General features: G+C 44.7%; 1 protein-coding gene across 2 annotated transcripts; it reads left to right on the forward strand.

Annotated features, from left to right (window-relative positions):
- Nucleotides 1–609: 609 nt before the first annotated feature.
- TECR (trans-2,3-enoyl-CoA reductase) lies at nucleotides 610–16,891 on the forward strand. Of its 2 annotated transcripts, XM_072149150.1 has the most exons (13): nucleotides 610–748; nucleotides 7,975–8,025; nucleotides 9,712–9,763; nucleotides 10,030–10,074; nucleotides 10,254–10,357; nucleotides 11,309–11,424; nucleotides 13,430–13,535; nucleotides 14,336–14,408; nucleotides 14,703–14,746; nucleotides 15,152–15,209; nucleotides 15,370–15,458; nucleotides 16,342–16,387; nucleotides 16,491–16,891. In XM_072149150.1, the coding sequence occupies exons 1-13, from the start codon at nucleotides 734–736 to the stop codon at nucleotides 16,616–16,618; spliced, it is 927 nt and encodes a 308-aa protein (XP_072005251.1). In that variant the 5' UTR covers nucleotides 610–733; the 3' UTR covers nucleotides 16,619–16,891. The 2 variants fall into 2 exon arrangements, with proteins under 2 accessions (XP_072005251.1, XP_072005250.1); XM_072149149.1 differs by lacking the exon at nucleotides 610–748 and having other exon boundaries at nucleotides 7,226–8,025.
- The last annotated feature ends 2,387 nt before the right edge of the window (nucleotides 16,892–19,278 follow it).

Below are 19,278 nucleotides of genomic sequence, written 5' to 3' on the forward strand. Positions count from 1 at the left end.
GAAACCTGACAAAAATGCGCGATTCGGACCCTTAGTATCTTTGTTATGTATACATCCTCGCATCTATGTTGCCAGTGTCGGTTATCAAAACCTCCTGAAACCGCTCTGCCATGTTTACTCATAATGTAGGACATGATGTGATTCTTCTACACCTGTGAGGCTAGCTGTTATTATCCTTTGGTTTTTCTTTGCTGAGCAATAAAGAATGATATAAAAAACAAATGAGGCCACTAAAAAGTACAATCTGTCCTGCAAAATAATAATGGAGCTCCCCTTTAAATGTCTGGGGACATTCATGTGATTATCTTTCTTGAAGGAATTGTCCTACACCTACATGATGCAGTCAGATGACACAGATTTGGTGTGGAGGAAGCAGTCTCCTCCCATGTGCAGCGCTACAAATAGCCTGACAGCTGTCCATCACACCTCCGACGCCCATTGGCTGGATTAAAGCATGAGCAAATTCTTGCTTTCTATTGGTTGCTCAGATGTCAATCCTTGAAGCCACTCCCTTAGTCCCTGCCCATTGCACCTTGCACTAATTCCGCCTATATGAGGAACTCGCTCTCTGACTGGCTGAACGTTTTAAAGATCCACCTACTGACGCTTAATCCGCGATCTGATTGGGTAAAACGGTTGCCTGTCATCATGTCTAGCAGTTGGCCCCGCCTCTGGCTGGATCCCCGGCTAGTAACGGCAAGCTGTGAGTGTGGCCTAAGCACCCGGCGGAACCATGAAGCACTATGAGGTAAATAGAGGGGTGACGGTTGTGTGAGGCGCCGGAGCGTATGTGAGGGGTTAACGGCGGGCGGCTGCTTCTGAACTGGGGAGAGACCTTTTTCTCTTAGACTTGGTATAATCCACTGTGACTGCTGAGAATGAGGGGCCTGCGAATGTACGGACGGGGGCCGCGGAGGGACAAAACTACTCATGAACGCGAGAAGTGATACAAAGTTACATTGGGGGCAGTGTAGACAGTGGCTGACATCTAGGGTGACACATAGCGGTAGTGAGGGCAGGCAGGGTCACTGTGCACTGCTACTTCTCACCTGCCTGTGCACATAGCATGGTCATACTCTTAATGATACACAAAGAAATATATAGTTACCTCATGTTACAGGCCTGAAGCCTGAGGCTGCACCACTCATTTTGTGGTTATTATGTAGATATATATGGTGTTATATGAGATGATGTACTTACACATGAAGCCAGGTGTTGGTGATATATTAATCCCTTTCACAGGTAACACGGGGGCACTGATGTGGATGGGAATTTGGGACCACACACACGTTCTCCATAGCAACAATGCATGTGTATTGTCCTTGGTTGTACATTAGGGGGCGGCAGTGTTCCCCCTGTAGTGATCACCCTATAGGCTGACACTGATCACCCGCCAGCAGCTGATGTCCCACTGGATAATTGTCCTGAGACCAGGGGGTAAAGTCCTCCGATAACACGGCTGCTTTGTTAACCCTTCAGAGTCGTAGACGTGACATACATTTCCTAGGTGATACTGTGGGAAATGGAAAATCCACACCTAAAATATCCGGCTAATGGGTGACATCTGAATATGTGATGTCACAGAGGCAGCTGATGTCACCGACCATTATGTATGTCTGTGTGTCGTGAGATGAAGACGTGATAGTGTCCTAAAGTAAAAAAACAAAACAGAAAATAATCAGGATAAGTCACTTGGGGGTCACCATAAATAATACATTGATAATTCCTTTATTAATATAGCGCATACAGATAACGCAGCGCTGCACAGAGCTTGTTATATCAGTCCCTGTCCTCAATGAGGCTCACAATCTAATCAACATACCAGTATGGACCCGGAGGAAACCCATACAAGCTCTTTGCAGATGTTGACCCTGGGACTTGAACCCAGGTCCCCAGCACTGCAAGGCTGTAATGCTAACCACTAAGCCACCATGCTGCACAATGGGAATACCTGACTGACTTGTAATGGGGTCAGTCAGGTCTCCAATGTTTTTTTTCCCTGCAAACCCAGATATGAAATTCTTTCCTATAAGATCTGGATCAGCTCTGACAGTGACCTATGTCATTCTATATCTGGGGTTCCTCTCCCATCACCTCAACCACCAGCAATGATCAGTAGACCCCTGGACATGTCTTCCATATGGACGTCTGTCATTTGAACCCATTACTTTGTAGAGGTGCCATAAAGCAGGATATGGAGGACAATAACCTGCAGTTCTAGAGGCACCACAATAAAAATGCTGAAAGAGAAGACCCTCAGCAGGGGGTGGTCCCATGTCAGGGGTATAGGGCACCCGTAGGGAAGGGTTTATTGAGCACCTCCTCGCTCGCTTCGTGAATGGAGCGATGATCGGACTCTCCGCTCTACATTAAAGTCAATGGGAAGCTGCTTGTTTGTTTATTTTTGGCTCCCCCATTCCCCCACTGACCCGAATGGAGGCAGCTAGTCCGACCACTGCCTCATTGAAGAAGGGAGGGCGTTGGAGGTCAGTAGACCTCCATTCTCAAGATATATGGGGGTCCCTCACCAGGATGACATGGATGCATCATAAATACCTGAGATGGAACAACCCCTGCAGTGTCTTCTCTGCCTGTTATAGGAAATGCTGAGCTGTGTAATTACAGTAACTCACGTGCTCAAAGATGAGTGTGGGGACAAAAGCTACGGGGACTATGTCATGTCTTGCAGGAGGTGGCTGTGATATGCAGGAGACGCTCAGCTCTAAGAGCCAGATGCTGACACCTACCATTTAACTGGTCCGATGCCGCAGTTCATAATAACTGCAGCACCTAAACAGTTGAACAGTGGATGGAGGATACCTATGTCATTCTATGTTTTTCACTAAAGGGGTATGACCCTACAGCAATAACAGGGTGCTGATGGGTTGTCATGGGGGGCCACGTATTTTAAGAGGTGCAATACAACAGGAGAGGAGATTTGTCTGATTACTGTTAAAGAGGACCTCTCACCACCTCCTCACACATGTGGAGGTTAGCACACCATTCTATAGGGGCTGCTACACAGATTCGGAGGCACGTTGAATTTTCTTTCTAGCCCCTGCGGTTGTGGAGATATCAGTCCCAGTATCTGACCATTATAATCTGTGTTCTGTCAGAGAGACGTGGCTGGAGGGGTGTTTTATGCTAATTTTCTCTCATACTGTCCAATCAGTGGCAGGCAAGGTCAGAGAAGCTATAATCAAAAGTAGTGATCTGTATTTCTCTATGCCAGAGGCTGTGCTCACACATATTCCGATAATATTCTAAAAACTGACAACATGATGTAAACGTAATGTGAACGCAAAAGCAATGTAAACATAAACGTGATGTAAAGGTATTTACATTACATTTGTGCTTACATCATTTTTTTCCTCTTACATCGCATTTGTGTTTATGTGGTGTTTGTATTTACATGCCGTTTGCATGATGTTTATGCAGTGCTTATGTTGCATTTGCATTTACGTGGCGCGTCTGTTGCATTTGTGTTTATGTGGTGTTCGTGTTTATGTGCAGTTTGCATTGCATTTGCATTTATGTGGCGTTTTTGTTTAGGTAGCATTTGCATTGCATTTGCGTTCACATGGCATTCGCGTTTATGTGCTGTTTGCGTTGTATTTGTGTTTATCCGGTGTTTGTTTGTGTTTATGTGGCATTTGCGTTTACATGGTATTCATGTTGTATTTTGTGTGGCGTTCGTGGTGCATTTGCGTTTGTGTAGTGTTTGTGGTGCATTTGTGTAGCATTAGTATAATAGTCGCGTGGTGACGATGTTTACGTGGTATTTACATTCCGTTTGTGGAGCATGTGGTGTTTGCGTTGCAATTACGTAACATTTGCATTTGTGGCACATTTGCATTTACATTCCGTTTGTAGCGTCTTTATGTTTATGTGGCACTTACGTTTCCATTAATTGTAGGCTCCGTAAGTGGTGTTTAGGTGGTGATTGTGCAGTGTTTACATGCTGTTTGTGTGGCGTTTGCATTTTTACAATGCGTTTTCATGGCTTTTGTGGGGTGTTTACATCTACGCGGTGTTTGCGTTTATATGGCGTTTACATGGCATTTTACATTTTGTAACATTGCGTTTTTGTAAACACTGTGTAAACGCAATGCTAACTGATTATACTCCAAAAAATACTGGTAGGATGATTAGATTGTGAGCCCCATTGGGGACAGGGACTGATCTGGCAAACTCTGTGGAACGCTCCGTAATCTGTGTGCTATATAAATAAAGGAGTTGTTATTATTATTATAATATTAGCAGAATGTTAACACAAAACTCAGCATCTAGATATACATAGAGAGAGTTCATATGTTCTCTGCCACTGATTGGACAGTATGAGAGAAGATTAGCATAACACCCAGCTCCAGCCCCACCTCACTGACCAAACATAGATTATAATGATCAGATACTGGGACTCATATCTCTGCAACCGTGGGGACTAGAGAGAAAATTCAAAGTGTCCCTGAATCTGTGTAACATCCCCTAAAGAGTATACTGATATCAATTTAAGTGAGGTGGTGAAAGGTCCTCTTTAAAGGACATCTACCAATAGGATAAAGGATTGTAAACCAAGCACACTGACATACTGGTGTTTTTTTAAAAGGCTTTTACAATTATGCAAATAAGCTTAAGGGGCTACCGGCTCCATAGGTGTTAATGGAGCCCGGAGCCCCTTAGGCTCATTTGCATTATTCGTAAACACTTTTTTTCTTATAAACAAGAATAGAGGAAGCTTGAAGAAGAGCAGATCCTGTCAGAAGGGGCACACACCAGTATGTCAGTGTGCTTGGTTTACAATCCTTCATCCTGGTAGTAGATGTCCTTTAATATTTGTGTTTCTAAAATACAAAAATTAACAGCAATGTATTTAGTAGAGGGGAGCGGACCTGAACTTTCGGTTCGGTAGCTCCGCCTTTACCGCATATGCTATCCACCTGGCCAATAACAGCCATGCCTTGGTTGTTCTGCAGCCCATCAAGCAACACTTCTGGGTTAGACAGAGCTGCTGAACGGAGGACGCCAAACCTAACGTTCTCTCATCTCTAGTAATTAGGCAAATCTTCTCTCCTCAGCTTTTGTATTGCGTTTTGTATAAGCTCCACATATGAAAGCAGCCTCAAGTAAATTCACTTCAACTGCAATACCAACTATATCCACAATACATGTGCACAACACAATGGCCCACATTTATTAATGCGTGTGAGCCAGTTTTCTATCTGACTTTGGACTAGAAAGAAGGTGCAAACTGCTTGTACATGAATTTTTTATAAAGTGTCTGCGCCAGTTTTGGGTCGCGGCTGCACATGGTGCACATTGCACTGGTTTTGATGGGCCAATGTGCTGCATTGAGCTTGTCCACTAATTGGAGGGGGGTATTATTAACCCCTAACAACCTGTTCAGCCTTGTCCACACATTGCGCTTGAATTGTGTTCTAAAACACAATTCAAGCACATCAAGGGGGAGTAACATAACAGATTGTCCATTGTTAAAAATAGTGGTTTTATACAAACTTTGCAATCATTTACAATAGATGCTAGGTGACACTTGCAGACCACAAATCTGGAAGGGCCATTGGGGGCCCTTCCAGCATACAGTAATACATCCTGCTGTACACCGGAAACTGTGCGACCAGTAATGACCAGTCCTGGAGTGAATAGTCCCCCAGTCTTATATCATTCATCACCTCACAGTCACCAGGGTTGAGAGCCGGACGGGACGGCTGATCCTCCCTGTTCATACATGCCGGCCTCGTGGCGATGCCTCCTGCTGTTCTTCTTCTCGTCCTCTATGTGGAAGCGCTGTTAACACCTTAGCGAGATTACTGCTGCCTAAAACATCTCCAGCTACCGTGCTGATCATCTATCCTGCCCCACTAGCTATCTGTGTGCTGAGATCCATACACCCGTCAAGTCATGTGGAAATTTAGCCCTATTAGAAAATGCAAAGATTATCCTGAAATTGAAATTTTAATGGGGAATGCAATTCCTTATCACTGTAGGCATGCCAGGGTCTTTTTGGATGCCGTGTTGTATGATAAGGAACCTCTTAATTTGAAATATTAGGAGTAAAATTTTTGAGGAACTTTCTGCTGGTTCCATCTGTCGGTGTCTATGCTAGTAAAATACCCCCTGGTGGTCTACCTAGCCCTTAAATTGGCAAGTTGTCACGTTGTAGTATACAGGATGCCCCAAAATGTAGGTCTTTTGGGCTTGTTGCAGTTTATCACCAGGATAGCCTTGAGTATGGTGAGGGTCTGACTTTGCTTTGTTTATACCATAGAAAGATAATTCCCAAGTTGTCTTGCAGAAGGTGGACCTCCCCTAGAAGCCCTTTCTGCCTAGTACAGACCGCTCCTAAATCCATATTACTGGACATGTGGCAGATATATCTCAGACACCTTCTGTTAGAGGGACCTCTTGGTCTACCCTCAACCATTTATGGAAATAATATCTTGTAGAAGTTTTGTTTTAAGAGTCAATACATTGCATCCGAGTTTCCATTTACCCTGGGTTTAGATTGTCATGTTCGTAGGGGTGAAGAGGATGAGGTCCTAGGTGCAGTAGAATTAGACCATCCATGTGTGGTCACCTCTTTATGGAAATCAATTTCTGACCATACCATAAAACTTAATCATCTGAATCCCATTTATATGATCGGCCCTATTTATCTGTTATTCCGTCCATTTGATGCTAATTGAATAACTTTGGCTCCAGAAAACACCCCAAAGCAAGACAGAAGAACCCGGCTGACCCTATACACTCTACGCTATCTCAGGAGGGCTATGCCATCCATTGAAGAGTGACTGCTAGACTCTGCCGAGTGCTAATCCATGGGGGATTTGCTCTGATATACAATTTCGTCAGGTTCTACCCTGCCAGACAATATGTTTGTCCATATGTCTGCAGTTGTGAAAGGGTTAACAAAGCATCTGTCAGCCAGAGAGTACTTACCTTTGTTGTGGTAGGTGCTGTCTCTATATGGGGTGTCTCTTTCGGAGGTTGCCTCTCGGACTGTGTGTGTTTTCTCACTCTCATGTTGTATGGGGTTCTTCCGTTCTCTGCGTGGGGGGAGGTAGTATGGGGAGCAACCTATATTTAGACTCCTGGGACTGAGCCCAGATATTTGCTGAGATCAATGAATACCAAGAGACAACCGCAGAGGTGTAGAGAGACATCCTGAGCAAGAGGGAGGGCAGGGAGGGAAACGAGAGTACAGCATGTCCGGGATATCATACGCAGGAATGGTACAAGATAGGTGAGGTAGCGATGATCTGTGAGGAAGGTGGAAAATCCAGAGTGGGCAGACTAGAAGACATGGTCTGTTGAGGAGTTGATGGTGCCCATGTGTGGGGTCTTGGTGGGTGGGAGTCTCGGAAGTGTAGAAACACTGACAGATGTGAAATAGCCTAGTGAGCGATAAATATAGAGATCTGCTTCATATTACATCTGGACAGTCCGGCCGTGAGACTGCCAGGGGCAGAACGTTGAAGAGAGAACCTGTAGGTGTAATATCTAAGCTCTCTGCAAAGTAAGAGAAGATATTTAGACAAGTGCAATAGAGGGACTTAATGTGGGCAACTACACAGGACGCACGAAGAAAGTGATATAGAAACTCCGACACCTGTCATAGAGAGAGAGAGCTCTGCGTTTAAAAAGTTTGAGACTGCTGAGAAGGCAGAACGCTGGCTGAGATAGTAACATATCCCTGAAGATAAGATCATCGGGAGTCGCTGAGAAAAGGGAAGGAGAAACACTTGGTTATCCGGAAGGAGCTTGGTGGTCAACGTTGGGTAAAAGAAGTCAGTTCATTTTCTTCAGGAGTTTTTTTTGTTTGCCATGGATATAAATTCAGTGATTTCGGAAATAAGACGGCCCAAGCCTCAGAATGATAGTCCAGCGAGCGCCAAGCGCGCGTCTTCTAAACCTCCAAAGAAAAAAACCCCGGCTAAACGTGCTACTGTTTATTTTGAGGTGGAGATCCTTGATGCCAAGACGCGGGAGAAGCTCTGCTTCCTGGACAAGGTAAGGAGCACTGCATGAATAGGTTGCACTAGGCTCAATATATACGGGGAAGTGGCAGATATTGGTTGGGTGTTATGGCCAAGGTGGGGAGATACTCTAAACAATGGATATCTAAGCGGAAAGAGGTGGAGGGGACTCTTGAAAATCTTAGGTTGACAGCCTGAGATGCAAATAATATATGAAACAAAATTTGACTAAAAGCATTGAAGTAGTTGCCATTCGAAGGAGAGAATGGGTGACCTAGTGGTACTTACTGGAGTTGACGGTAAATAGTAGAGGAGACATCTGAAGAACTAGTCCTTCTGTCGAAATGTTGAGTAAAATGTATACTTAGGTGTTGAGATGTAGAAGATGGAGATCTAGAGGACCTGGGGGGTCATGTATGTTATGATAATTGTGTGAGGAAGGGGGAGTAGTGGTAAGAGGTCATTGGATGTCTCCGATGGTCATGTGGTAATTGGGACAAGACCAGAGGTGGGCTTGGACTTAGATAGTGGTAATGTGAGAAGATGTGAGGATGAATATTTATTTCCAAGGTTGAGGAGGAGACACAGGTTGAAGGAAGAAGGCTCTAGCCTTGTGAAGTATAGGTTGGATTGGTACACAATGATATGATGCCCCGACATACAAGTAGTCGAGAGGATGACTGAACAACTTAGAAGTAGAAGCTTTAGATAGAATATGATGGACACGTATAGAACATAGCCTAACAAAAGCAGTCATACTTGCCTCAGAGATCTCCCACCATACCCGTTCCTGGACATTCTGAGTCCCACCGGGTCTTCTTCTTGGTCTCTCTCAACACAGAGGACCATGGAGCTCAGCCAATCACGTCCATGTTGACGCAACTCAGTAATTGGCTAAAAGTAAGAGCTTGTATGTTGAGATGGGACCTGGAAGAAGAGACCACATGGAACCTCAAAGTCGGAATGGAATCTGCAAATAATCTCTGCTTTTTGGTGAGTCTTTTTGGGTTGGACGGCTCCATTTAAGAAAAGGGCAACAATAAAGGGGAACTTGGAAGCAAAGCTCCAGATACTAGTTCACACTAAAGCAGAGGATGCAATTACTTGGCACATAATTAGTAGAACTGGAATTTGGGAAGAGAGGTCAGCACATCGGCCATGTTGGAGGATATTGTAGTTGAAGGGTTCGGTGATGACTAATATAGTGATGATGAGTCCTGAGCTCGTTGCATAACCCGGGCCTCTAAGCGGAAGATTTATTGCAGGGCATCAGCTCATGTTACATATCATATACATTCCGGAGATCCATTTCGTGGGGATCCGGTTTAGGGTGATGCATGTTTTTGCTAAACACATTTGGACTAAATGTAGCTGTAAGAGACACGACAGTATATGGAGAAGGGGGTCTTGTGTCACTTATGTGTACAAATACCCCTCATTACTAGGCGTTAACTTGGCATCGCTCAGGAGACAACATGAGCTCAGACCACCAGTTAGATTGGGGCTGGCCGAATTAAAGGGGCTGGCCAACTTCCGTGAAAAAAAGCCAACTCAAAAATAAAGACAAAACACGTATTATTCGGCACATTACAGGGAGGCGCTAAACTGTTATAACAGTGCACCCGACTCCCATAGTCACTCCCATCGTGCACCAAAATGCTCATTTGCATATTTAGAGAAATTTTCTTGCACACAGTTAATAATTTGTCTTGTTTTCCAGGTGGAGCCCAATGCTACCATAACAGACATCAAGAACATGTTCAACAAGTCCCGTACGTATATACAAGGAGCTCCATTCAGTATCTGTGAGGGGGGCCCAAGGGACCCCAAGCTGTGTTTAGTTACTACAGCGCCGGTCCGAGAACCCCAGTTCTGGTTATAGCATGTTTGTTGTATTGTCAGTCACACAGATTCCTATCATATCAGGTTTTTTGAAGGATTCAAAGTATACAGAACAATATTCCTAAATATTGCGTCGTCATGTGACAAACGCCATAAAGAATATACAGGTTATTCATGATTTTTCTCTCCTCCTCAGATCCTGAGTGGTATCCCGCCCGACAGTCACTGCGTCTTGACCCCAGTAAGTGACCTGTTAGGTTGAGGGCAGTACAGGTTCCTTATTTGGAGGATTTGTATGATGTAGTTATGGCACAGAAGCTTGTGTCATACTTACAGATGTAGCAGAGCTGGATCTGTCAGCTCAGGGCTGTGTGTAATAATGTATTGCTGCACTTATGAAGACTTTTTTGTGTGTGACAGAGGGGAGGTCACTGAAAGACGAGGATATCCTGCAGAATCTCCCTGTGGGAACCACTGCCACGCTGTACTTCAGAGACCTGGGAGCACAGATCAGCTGGGTCACTGTGAGTAAACACCAATATGGCTGCAATCCATCAACTATACCTGTGGTCTCTGACTTATTACTCTTTGGCGATTACAAAAGTGTGCTGTCATTATATGGATAGAGGGAAGCGAGTGGTCATTACATGGATAGGGGGAAGCGAGTGGTCATTACATGGATAGGGGGAAGCGAGTGGTCATTACATGGATAGGGGGAAGCGAGTGGTCATTACATGGATAGGGGGAAGCGAGTGGTCATTACATGGATAGGGGGAAGCGAGTGGTCATTATATGGATAGGGGGAAGCGAGTGGTCATTATATGGATAGAGGGAAGCGAGTGGTCATTACATGGATAGGGGGAAGCGAGTGGTCATTACATGGATAGGGGGAAGCGAGTGGTCATTACATGGATAGGGGGAAGCGTGGGGCCATAACACGGATAGGGGGAAGCGCGTGGGGCCATAACACGGATAGGGGGAAGCGCGTGGGGCCATAACACGGATAGAGGGGAAACGCGTGGGGCCATAACACGGATAGGGGGAAGCGCGTGGGGCCATAACGCGGATAGAGGGGGGAGCGCGCGGTCATTACGCGGATAGAAATTACTATGTACTTTACTGTATATAAGGCAGCATGCGGTACATACACGTGTCGGGCACAGAGCAGTCTATTTTCATAGAGAAATAAATGTGGGCAGTGATACTGGCCCTGGCACTGCCATGCAGTCTAATGAGTGCGGGGTGCCAGTGTTTCTTGTGCTGCCAGACGTACCTCAATCATTGGACATCAAAGTGAAGGCCACATGTCCTCCCGATAGCAGCACATACCGCAGGGCGGGTGCCTGCAGTCCAGGCTCTGGCTGTGTAATGCGGATTTGCTGTTCCCTCTTCCCTAGCACATGGATGAGAAGATGTAATATGGCGGCTCTGCGGGGGCTTCCTCTATGATAATCACTGTGCTTGTCCCTGGGCAGGTGTTCCTCACAGAATATGCCGGGCCGCTCATCATCTACTTACTGTTCTACTTCCGAGTCCCCTTCATCTATGGGCACAAGTATGACTTCATCACCAGCCAGCACTCAGTGGTACAGTGAGTATTGCCGACCTCGTGTTATCTGTACTACATGGAGTATATTCTAGCTTTTTCGCTCTTGTACGTTTGGGCAGGGTCAGCAGAGATCAGAAATTATTTGCTTCACAAAATGTTCAGATTCCTGCAGCCCCCTAAAACACTGCAGCTGTCCCAGGTTCTCTATGTCCTATCCCAGTGATATCACATTAAAGGAAATCTACCATCAAAATCCATCATGATAACCCAGGGACATTACTCATAGATCCAGGCACCGGGACAGCGGTAATCTTCTTATATTTGTTATCCACGGCCTCCTTCCTTCTAAAATCAACTTTTATAATTATGCCAATGAGCGTAAAGGGCTCCGGGGTCTATTACCAGAGCTCTTTCATGCTGTAGCTTCACAGGCTGTTACAATGAGCAGCACATGTCTCACCTAACCCATTGGTCACTCCCTCCTCCCGCTGCCTGTGTAATCTAGCAGCAGCAAAAAGTGCAAAAGGAGGGGAGACCTACTCTGCTCATTGTAACAGCATGTGATGCTACTCCACAGAGGGGCTCTGGAAACGGCCACCAGCGCCCTTAAGCCATCTTGGCAGAATTATAAAAGTTGGTTTTAAAAGGGAAGGAGGCCATGGATAACACATGTAAGAAGATGAGACAACAGTCTCGCGCCCTGGATAATAATAATAATTCTTTATTTATATAGCGCACACAAATTCCGCAGTGCTGCACAGAGCTTGCCAAATCAGTCCCTGTCCCAATGGGGTTCACAATCTTATCAACCTATCAGTATGTTTTAGAGTGTGTGAGGAAACAGGAGGACCCAGAGGAAACCCACGCAAACACGCCGAGAAGATACAAACTCTTTGCAGATGTTGACACTGGGACTTGAACCCAGGTTCCCAGCGCTACAAGGCTGTAATGCTAACCACTAAGTCACCGTGCTGCTCTACTTTTGAGTAATGGCCCCTGGTTTATCCAGTTCCCTTAATGGGAGCATAACCCAGTTCCAAGCATCGGCTAATCAATGGAGGGGCCATCTTGATGGGAAAAAGATGATCTTTTATTTATGACCTATCCTATGGATCGGTCATCAAATATCATTATACCAAAAAAAACAACCCCTTTAAAGAGAACCTGTCACATAATTGGGTGCATAAAGTAACCTGCAGTTCCTTTTGGACTAGTAACACGATGTGGCCAATGTTGAAAGAGTTTTGGAAGTGTTGGTATTGAGCTGTTTGGGACACTAAGCCACCCTCCATAAAGACCCGTGTGTGATTTTAGGTAACAGGAATCCTTTAAGGCTGGAGCTTGATGTTTTTATATCTTGTTATTTTTTACTTTTAAGCTTGTATTTAAGCTGAATTCACACCTCTATCTGCTGGATGTGACAGGAAGTTTTCTGTCAGACATATTCATAGACACCAATTCACATGAGGCAATGTTCATACGTTGCGTTTTAGCGCATTAAACAGAATGGGGAGGGGCTTGACCAGAACGTAAATGCTTTTCCACTGACACTCGTGTATTATAGAATGAGGACCAATTGTTTTACATTTATCTTTATGAAAGACACATAATGGGGGAGATTTATCAGAAGTGTCTGAGGTAAAACTGCTCTAGTTGGCCAGGGTAACCAATCAGAGCTCAGCTTTCATTTCCCCACAGCTGTTTATAAAATTACAGCTTTGCTCAGATTGGTTTCCATGGGCAACCGGAACAGTTTTACCTCAGACACTTCTGATAAATCTCCCCCATTACGGTGCTCATTCAAGAACGAATTTGTGGAAATGCATATGCGTTATGGCCAAGCCCTTCCCTGTTCTGTTTGAAAAACGTAACCGGAAAGCAACGTGTGAACACGGCCTGATGGAGGCCAAAAGGGTGTCCTTGTGGCATTGCTCCTGCTGGTATGTTATAATTAGGACTTCCCTAAAGAACACCGCAGCGTATAGTGTAGAATGTATGTATACATCCGTTATACATTGTCTCTGCTGTGTATTTTTCTCTCCCGCAGCCTGGCCTGTATCTGTCATTCTTTTCACTATATTAAACGTCTCCTGGAAACTCTCTTTGTACATCGCTTCTCTCATGGCACCATGCCGCTCAGGAATATTTTTAAGGTAATTGCTTCTAAATTAGGCGTTTCAAGACCAACTGACTGGGGAAGGGGGGGGGGGGTTCTTGATTTTTTGTGCACAGTAAAGTTTTAGATGGCAGGGACACACTGTCCTGTAAGAATTTGGTCCATACAGAATGGGGCTGATTCATAGCATCCGATAAAGGAATCTACAGGATAGGGGGATAAATGTCTGGTCGCAGGGGGTCCGACTGCCACAACCCCCCCATACTATCATTAGTATGTCTCATTTTGGTATCCTGTGATGTTAAAGGCCTCTCTGTAGATTGATTTGGGATATCCGTCACAGCTCACAGGACAAGCTGATGCCATCACAGGGCATCTAATGAGGACTTCTGCTGCTCTCTTCCTCCATGATGATGCAGCTGCCTGGACTGTTTCACGGGGGGAGTTCAGACCCCTATCACATCTTATAAGTTGGATAGTTATGATGATGAAGATGACAGTAGAGTCTCCTGATTTCTTAAATTGTGTAGGAGGGGATAGTGAGAAGATTATCACGCTGCCCTCCTAGTGGGCAGAGATGAAACAGTCTCTAGCTGCCTATGTGATGCTTTCCTGAAGCAGCATGGGTAAAGGAGAATTTAGCACAGAGGCAGAGAATCTGCTGGCACTGAAATGAATGTCTATCACATTCTGCCTTCCCTAATAGGCTGAAACAATGGGAATATATTATTTTTCTTCTAGGTGTGTCCCTTTAATCAAATCTGGGATAATCTCCTGTGATTTATGACTCCTCTGATATATATGCTGCTTGTCTAACTTCCATGTCTGTGTTTGCAGAACTGTATGTATTACTGGGGGTTTGCAGCCTGGATGGCTTACTACATCAATCACCCCCTGTATACGCCCCCAGGTAAGTGTTCACACAACCCATAAAGTGAGTAGATAGCTCAAACACCACAAATCATGAGCTGCTGCTGTCCCAGCGAGGCTTACAAGGAGGATTATCTGACAATAGTAGCGCTGCAGTATCAAGTCTGGTTCCCATTGTATATGGGGAATGATGGTGAGGGGGGTTTCTGTCTTCTGAAGCTGACCCTTGCTTATTATAAAAGCGTGACCCGGATGGGATATCTTAGTTCTGGGTATGGAGCTGTGAGAATTCAGATGATGCTTGTGTACCGTAACCATGTTTTATTTTCTTTAGTGTTCGGAGAAGACCAGGTGAAGTTGGCAGTCGCCATTTTCTTGGTAAGAGATGCCACTCCCTTTTCTATTTTTTTTTCTTTCTTTCTTTTTTTCTTTTTTTTTTTACTGGGATCAATCATATATCCGGGACAATTCTCTATTTGGGAATATAGAAGCCAAATTGTCGGGCTGATGCTGCTATGAGGAGGGTGTAATTGAACCCCAATGGAAAGTGAACCCCAGAGCACTTGGCGTAATACGAAAAATAAAGAATATTAAATTAAAAGAACCAAAAAATGTGCTGAAACCCCAAACTAGGCTTATCGAGTAAAAAAAATATAGGTTTTATCAGGTTTTTTTGGTAAAATTGGGGGCCTCGGCTTCTACTTGGGTCGGCTTATACTCGAGTATATACTCGGGTATAAATAGAAAATTAAATTGCTTCCTTTAATTGTTTATTTCTCTTAGTTTTGTCAGCTGGGCAATTTCTCCATACACATCGCCCTGAGGAACCTGCGGCCAGCTGGTAAGTCGTACAGGATATATGCGCTGCTTACAAATAGGGACATGTCGGCGTAAAATTCACTCCAAATCAGGGGGGGAGACCCTGAAATTAGGTTATATTAAACTGTAATGTCTGGAAATCTACTTTTTCATGTATTTTATTTCTATGTTTCTTTTAAAAGGCTCAAAGACACGGAAGATTCCTTTCCCAACCCGTAACCCATTCACCTGGCTTTTCCTGCTGGTGTCCTGCCCCAACTACACATATGAGGTAAGAGGCTGAGCCCTGTATTAATAAAGGGGTAGTCACAACAAATGAGCCCCTGTTTACAGGTTAGGGGCTAACTTGCTCAGTGATGGGACCCCCCATGGGTTACGAAAAACAGGGTTCATTGTATCCCACAAGAATGGAGCGGCTGTTCGTACATGCGCGCTGCCGCACCATTCACTGTCCAATGATAGTCGTGTACAGCACTCGGCTATCTCCTTCAGCGCCATAGAGATGAATTCACGACCGTCTGCTCTGTACATTTGGGGTACAACAGACCCCCCATTCTCTTAATCCACACTGGTCCCATCACGGAAACTCCCACCGATCAGCAAGGTAGTGACTAGACATCCTCTTAAGGGCGTGGCCACATGTTCAGTTTTTCAGATGCAGTTTTTGATGTCCAATCCAGGAATGGAGTAAACGTAGGAGGAGGAACAGCACCTTTTTAATTTTTTGCCTGAACCCATTATCATCCGCACCTGACTTCAAAAACTGAATCTGAAAAACACTTAACACAGAAAAATGCTTAAAATTTTTCAGCACTTTAGCTACTGAAAGCTTTTCTTCTATCCTATACGGTGTCCAATTACAACATAAAACTGTGAAATATATTAAGAAATATTCCCTCTGTCCTATAACTAGCTATAAGATAACTGGCTGCAGCAGCAGGAGCCCCCTCCTTCTAGTCTTTCTCCAAATATTACAACCTTTGTTTTCTGCAGGATTTGTACACGACTGTTGGTATTGTAGCAGTATTATGGTATTATGCTTTATGTCCAGGTTTAGTATTCCTTGCACTGTAGAGACAGATCACTACATGGAGGCTGCTTGTCTCTACTCCTGCATTTCTTGACTGTAGTTTCCTTCTTCCCTCATATCTCAGGTTGGCTCTTGGATTGGATTTGCCATCATGACCCAATGTCTTCCTGGTGAGTAAGAAAATCCTTGCCCATATGAGTGGAGTCCTCTGTTCTATGATTCATTTATATGTTTGTCGCATTTTAACTCTTTCTTCTCCTCCGTTTGTCTTAGTCGCTCTCTTCTCCTTGGTTGGGTTTATCCAAATGACAATTTGGGCCAAAGGAAAACATCGCAGCTACTTGAAGGAGTTTAAGGACTACCCCCCTCTCCGCTCTCCCATCGTCCCATTCATCCTGTGACCACCCACTCGCTGATTGTTTACTGCCCTCATAACCCCCTAATCTAGAACTCTAACCCCCACCCCCCGGATGCACTGAGCTGAAGGACCCCGCACTGACGTCTGAAGCCAATACCTCTCTCTTATCATGGGCCGTCTCTGGAAGAATCCATCCCATCCCATTTTTTTTTTTTTTACTGTGAAGAGATGGGATGAATTTTCTTAGTTGCATTTGTCAGCATGATTTTTGGTACTTATAAATCAGAGGGATATTATAAAGTAGATCTGGAGGTCATGTTGTGTTTTGGTGACATTTTTCTATCACCTCTGACACTGGGTACGTGTCTATATGTTGATCAGTCATGTATGTTTAGCATGTAAGCTGGGTAAGACCATGATGTACTGTACAACATGTCAAACCAATCCATAGGTACAACATTAGCCAGACACCGTGAGATATCAGTATGGGCTACGTTATTCTATATAAAAAAGTTTAGATGGAGGAGGCCATGGATAACAAATAAATGAAGAGGGGGGTTCTCCTGCACCTTGCAGCAGCCTGTGAAGCTACAGGACAGAGGGGCTCAGGTAACGCCCCCAGCATAATTTTAAAAGTTGATTTTAGAAGGAAGGAGGCCATGGATAACAAATATAAAAATATTACCACAATCACGATGCCTGGATCTATGAGTAAGTGTCCTTGGTTTATCATTAAAAGTTTTGATTGTTGATTTCCTTAAAGAACCTCTAACCACCAGGATGAAGGGTAGTAAACCAAGCACAGCGACCTACTGGTGTGTGCCCCCTCTGGCAGGATCTGCTCTTCTTTTTGCCTCATACTCTTGTTTTCACAAAAAAAGTTTTTTAAAATGATGCAAATAAGCCTGAGGGGCTCCTGATTCCATAGGTGTTAATGGCGCCAGGAGCCCCTCAGACTCATTTGCATCATTTTAAAGCCTTTTTTTTCTTAAAATCAAGGGCAAAAGAAGCTTAAAATCATGTGGATCCTGCCCGAGGGGGCACCAGTATGTCAACGTGCTTGGTTTATAGTCCTTGATCCTGGTGGTAGATGTCCTTTAAATCGGAACCCTATTTTGCACATCTGTACTTTCTGTGAGCTCCCCATGGCCATGGTTGTTGCCCACATTAGCCACTTTGTTAAGGCCTGTGCACCACAACAGTAAAATCACAGCGTTACTGAAGAAGTAAGGGTCATAGGGATCTGGTAAATGTTCTGGAAGGATATGACCAGAACCTTGGGGACATATCTTGATGGAGCCTAATAATTCGGGTTTAACTAAAATCTGAACACAAAGCTCTGTATGTTAAAACTGATGGATGTTATAATATGCCCGTGTGTATATGGGCCCTTTGTAGCTTTCTTATTGGTTTCTTATATAGTTTTCCCTTATTAACTCTGTGGGATTGACCTCAAATAAGCCAGTGAGGCAGTTTCTTGTATAGCAATGGGCCTCCTCTGATTACTTTTTACTGGTGGTCACCTACAGGGGAAGTCACATGGGACCTAGACCACCATATACATAAGTATTTTTAAGCCTTGTGTGCTATGTGTGAGGTGCACTGTGACATACAACATGATTCTCTGTCTCTGGCCAAACGTGGCTTAGTTCATAAGGGAATCTGTCAGCTCCTATGTGACAAACATGTGGCCTGAATGCTGTAAAATCTACATTTTATTCATATTTAAATTAGTATTCCAGCATGATGTCACAGGTGCTCCTGCAACCCACGTCACGGTCGTGGGCTCACCGGTTCCCCTTTCCATGCTCTAGCGGCTCAGCAGCTTTACTTGCCTGTCCCCGTTCCTGCTCTGGCTGTCGTGCGCACGCGTCCCCCTCTTCTGGGGCGCACATGCGCCGGCACCCGAAGATTTAAAGGGCAGCGCACTGTTGACTGGTGCTGGCCATTCCCAGAATCCCTTTTAAGCTAGCCACACATTGCTGGATCTTTGTGCCTTGTGCCTTTGAAAAAGCTGTGATCCTAATCAGATCGTATTCTGATTTCCCGTTGTGATCCCAGTTCCGTTCCTGACTACTCTCCTTTGCTGCCTGCCCTTACCCTTTGCTTCGTCCCCGAATCTGTTCCTGTGCTGCCTGACCCTGACTAGGATTCTGCTCAACGCCCATGTACCCCGCCACAGCGGACACAATTGTGCCTGGTGGTATCACGCCGCAGCAAGTCCAACCCGCTTTGCGGCGGGCTCTGGTGAAAACTGGGTGTCACTTAGACTCCGCTTCCTGATGTTGGCTTACGTCATCATCCGCGGTGGTCCAGTGGGTCCACTACCCCTGGTGCCTGAGGCCTAGAGGTACTCCCTAGATTCACTGCTTTGGACTCTACAGTCTGCTATAATTGAACATGCTCAGGTTATCCAGTGAAATTGGGCGAGAGACGTTGCTCATTAGCACATAAATTTGTATAGATTTTTTCAAGATGCAGTTTTTCTCAAGGTGATGATTGTGATGCAGGGACATCACCTAAAAGGCAAGAAGTTTACTATATACAAGACGCGATTGCCGACAGATTCCCCGTTAATGGGAACATACACCCTTTTTTTTTTTTTGCATGGCATCTATTATGGGGTAAAATAATTTCCCCTTACAGGTTTTTTTTTATGACCAATTTTGCTTGGTTGCTCTTGTATAAAAGCTTCTTCTTACA

Source organism: Engystomops pustulosus, chromosome 4 (genome assembly GCF_040894005.1).
Source record: "Engystomops pustulosus chromosome 4, aEngPut4.maternal, whole genome shotgun sequence".
NCBI classification, from domain to species: domain Eukaryota; kingdom Metazoa; phylum Chordata; class Amphibia; order Anura; family Leptodactylidae; genus Engystomops; species Engystomops pustulosus.

Excerpts from the sequence above, each read along its gene's own strand:
- TECR (XM_072149149.1), top strand. The coding sequence starts at position 7,840 with ATGGATATAAATTCAGTGATTTCGGAAATAAGACGGCCCAAGCCTCAG. Across the intron at positions 9,764-10,029 it reads GAACATGTTCAACAAGTCCC|ATCCTGAGTGGTATCCCGCC; the intron begins GTACGTATATAC and ends TCTCCTCCTCAG. Across the intron at positions 16,388-16,490 it reads CATGACCCAATGTCTTCCTG|TCGCTCTCTTCTCCTTGGTT; the intron begins GTGAGTAAGAAA and ends CGTTTGTCTTAG.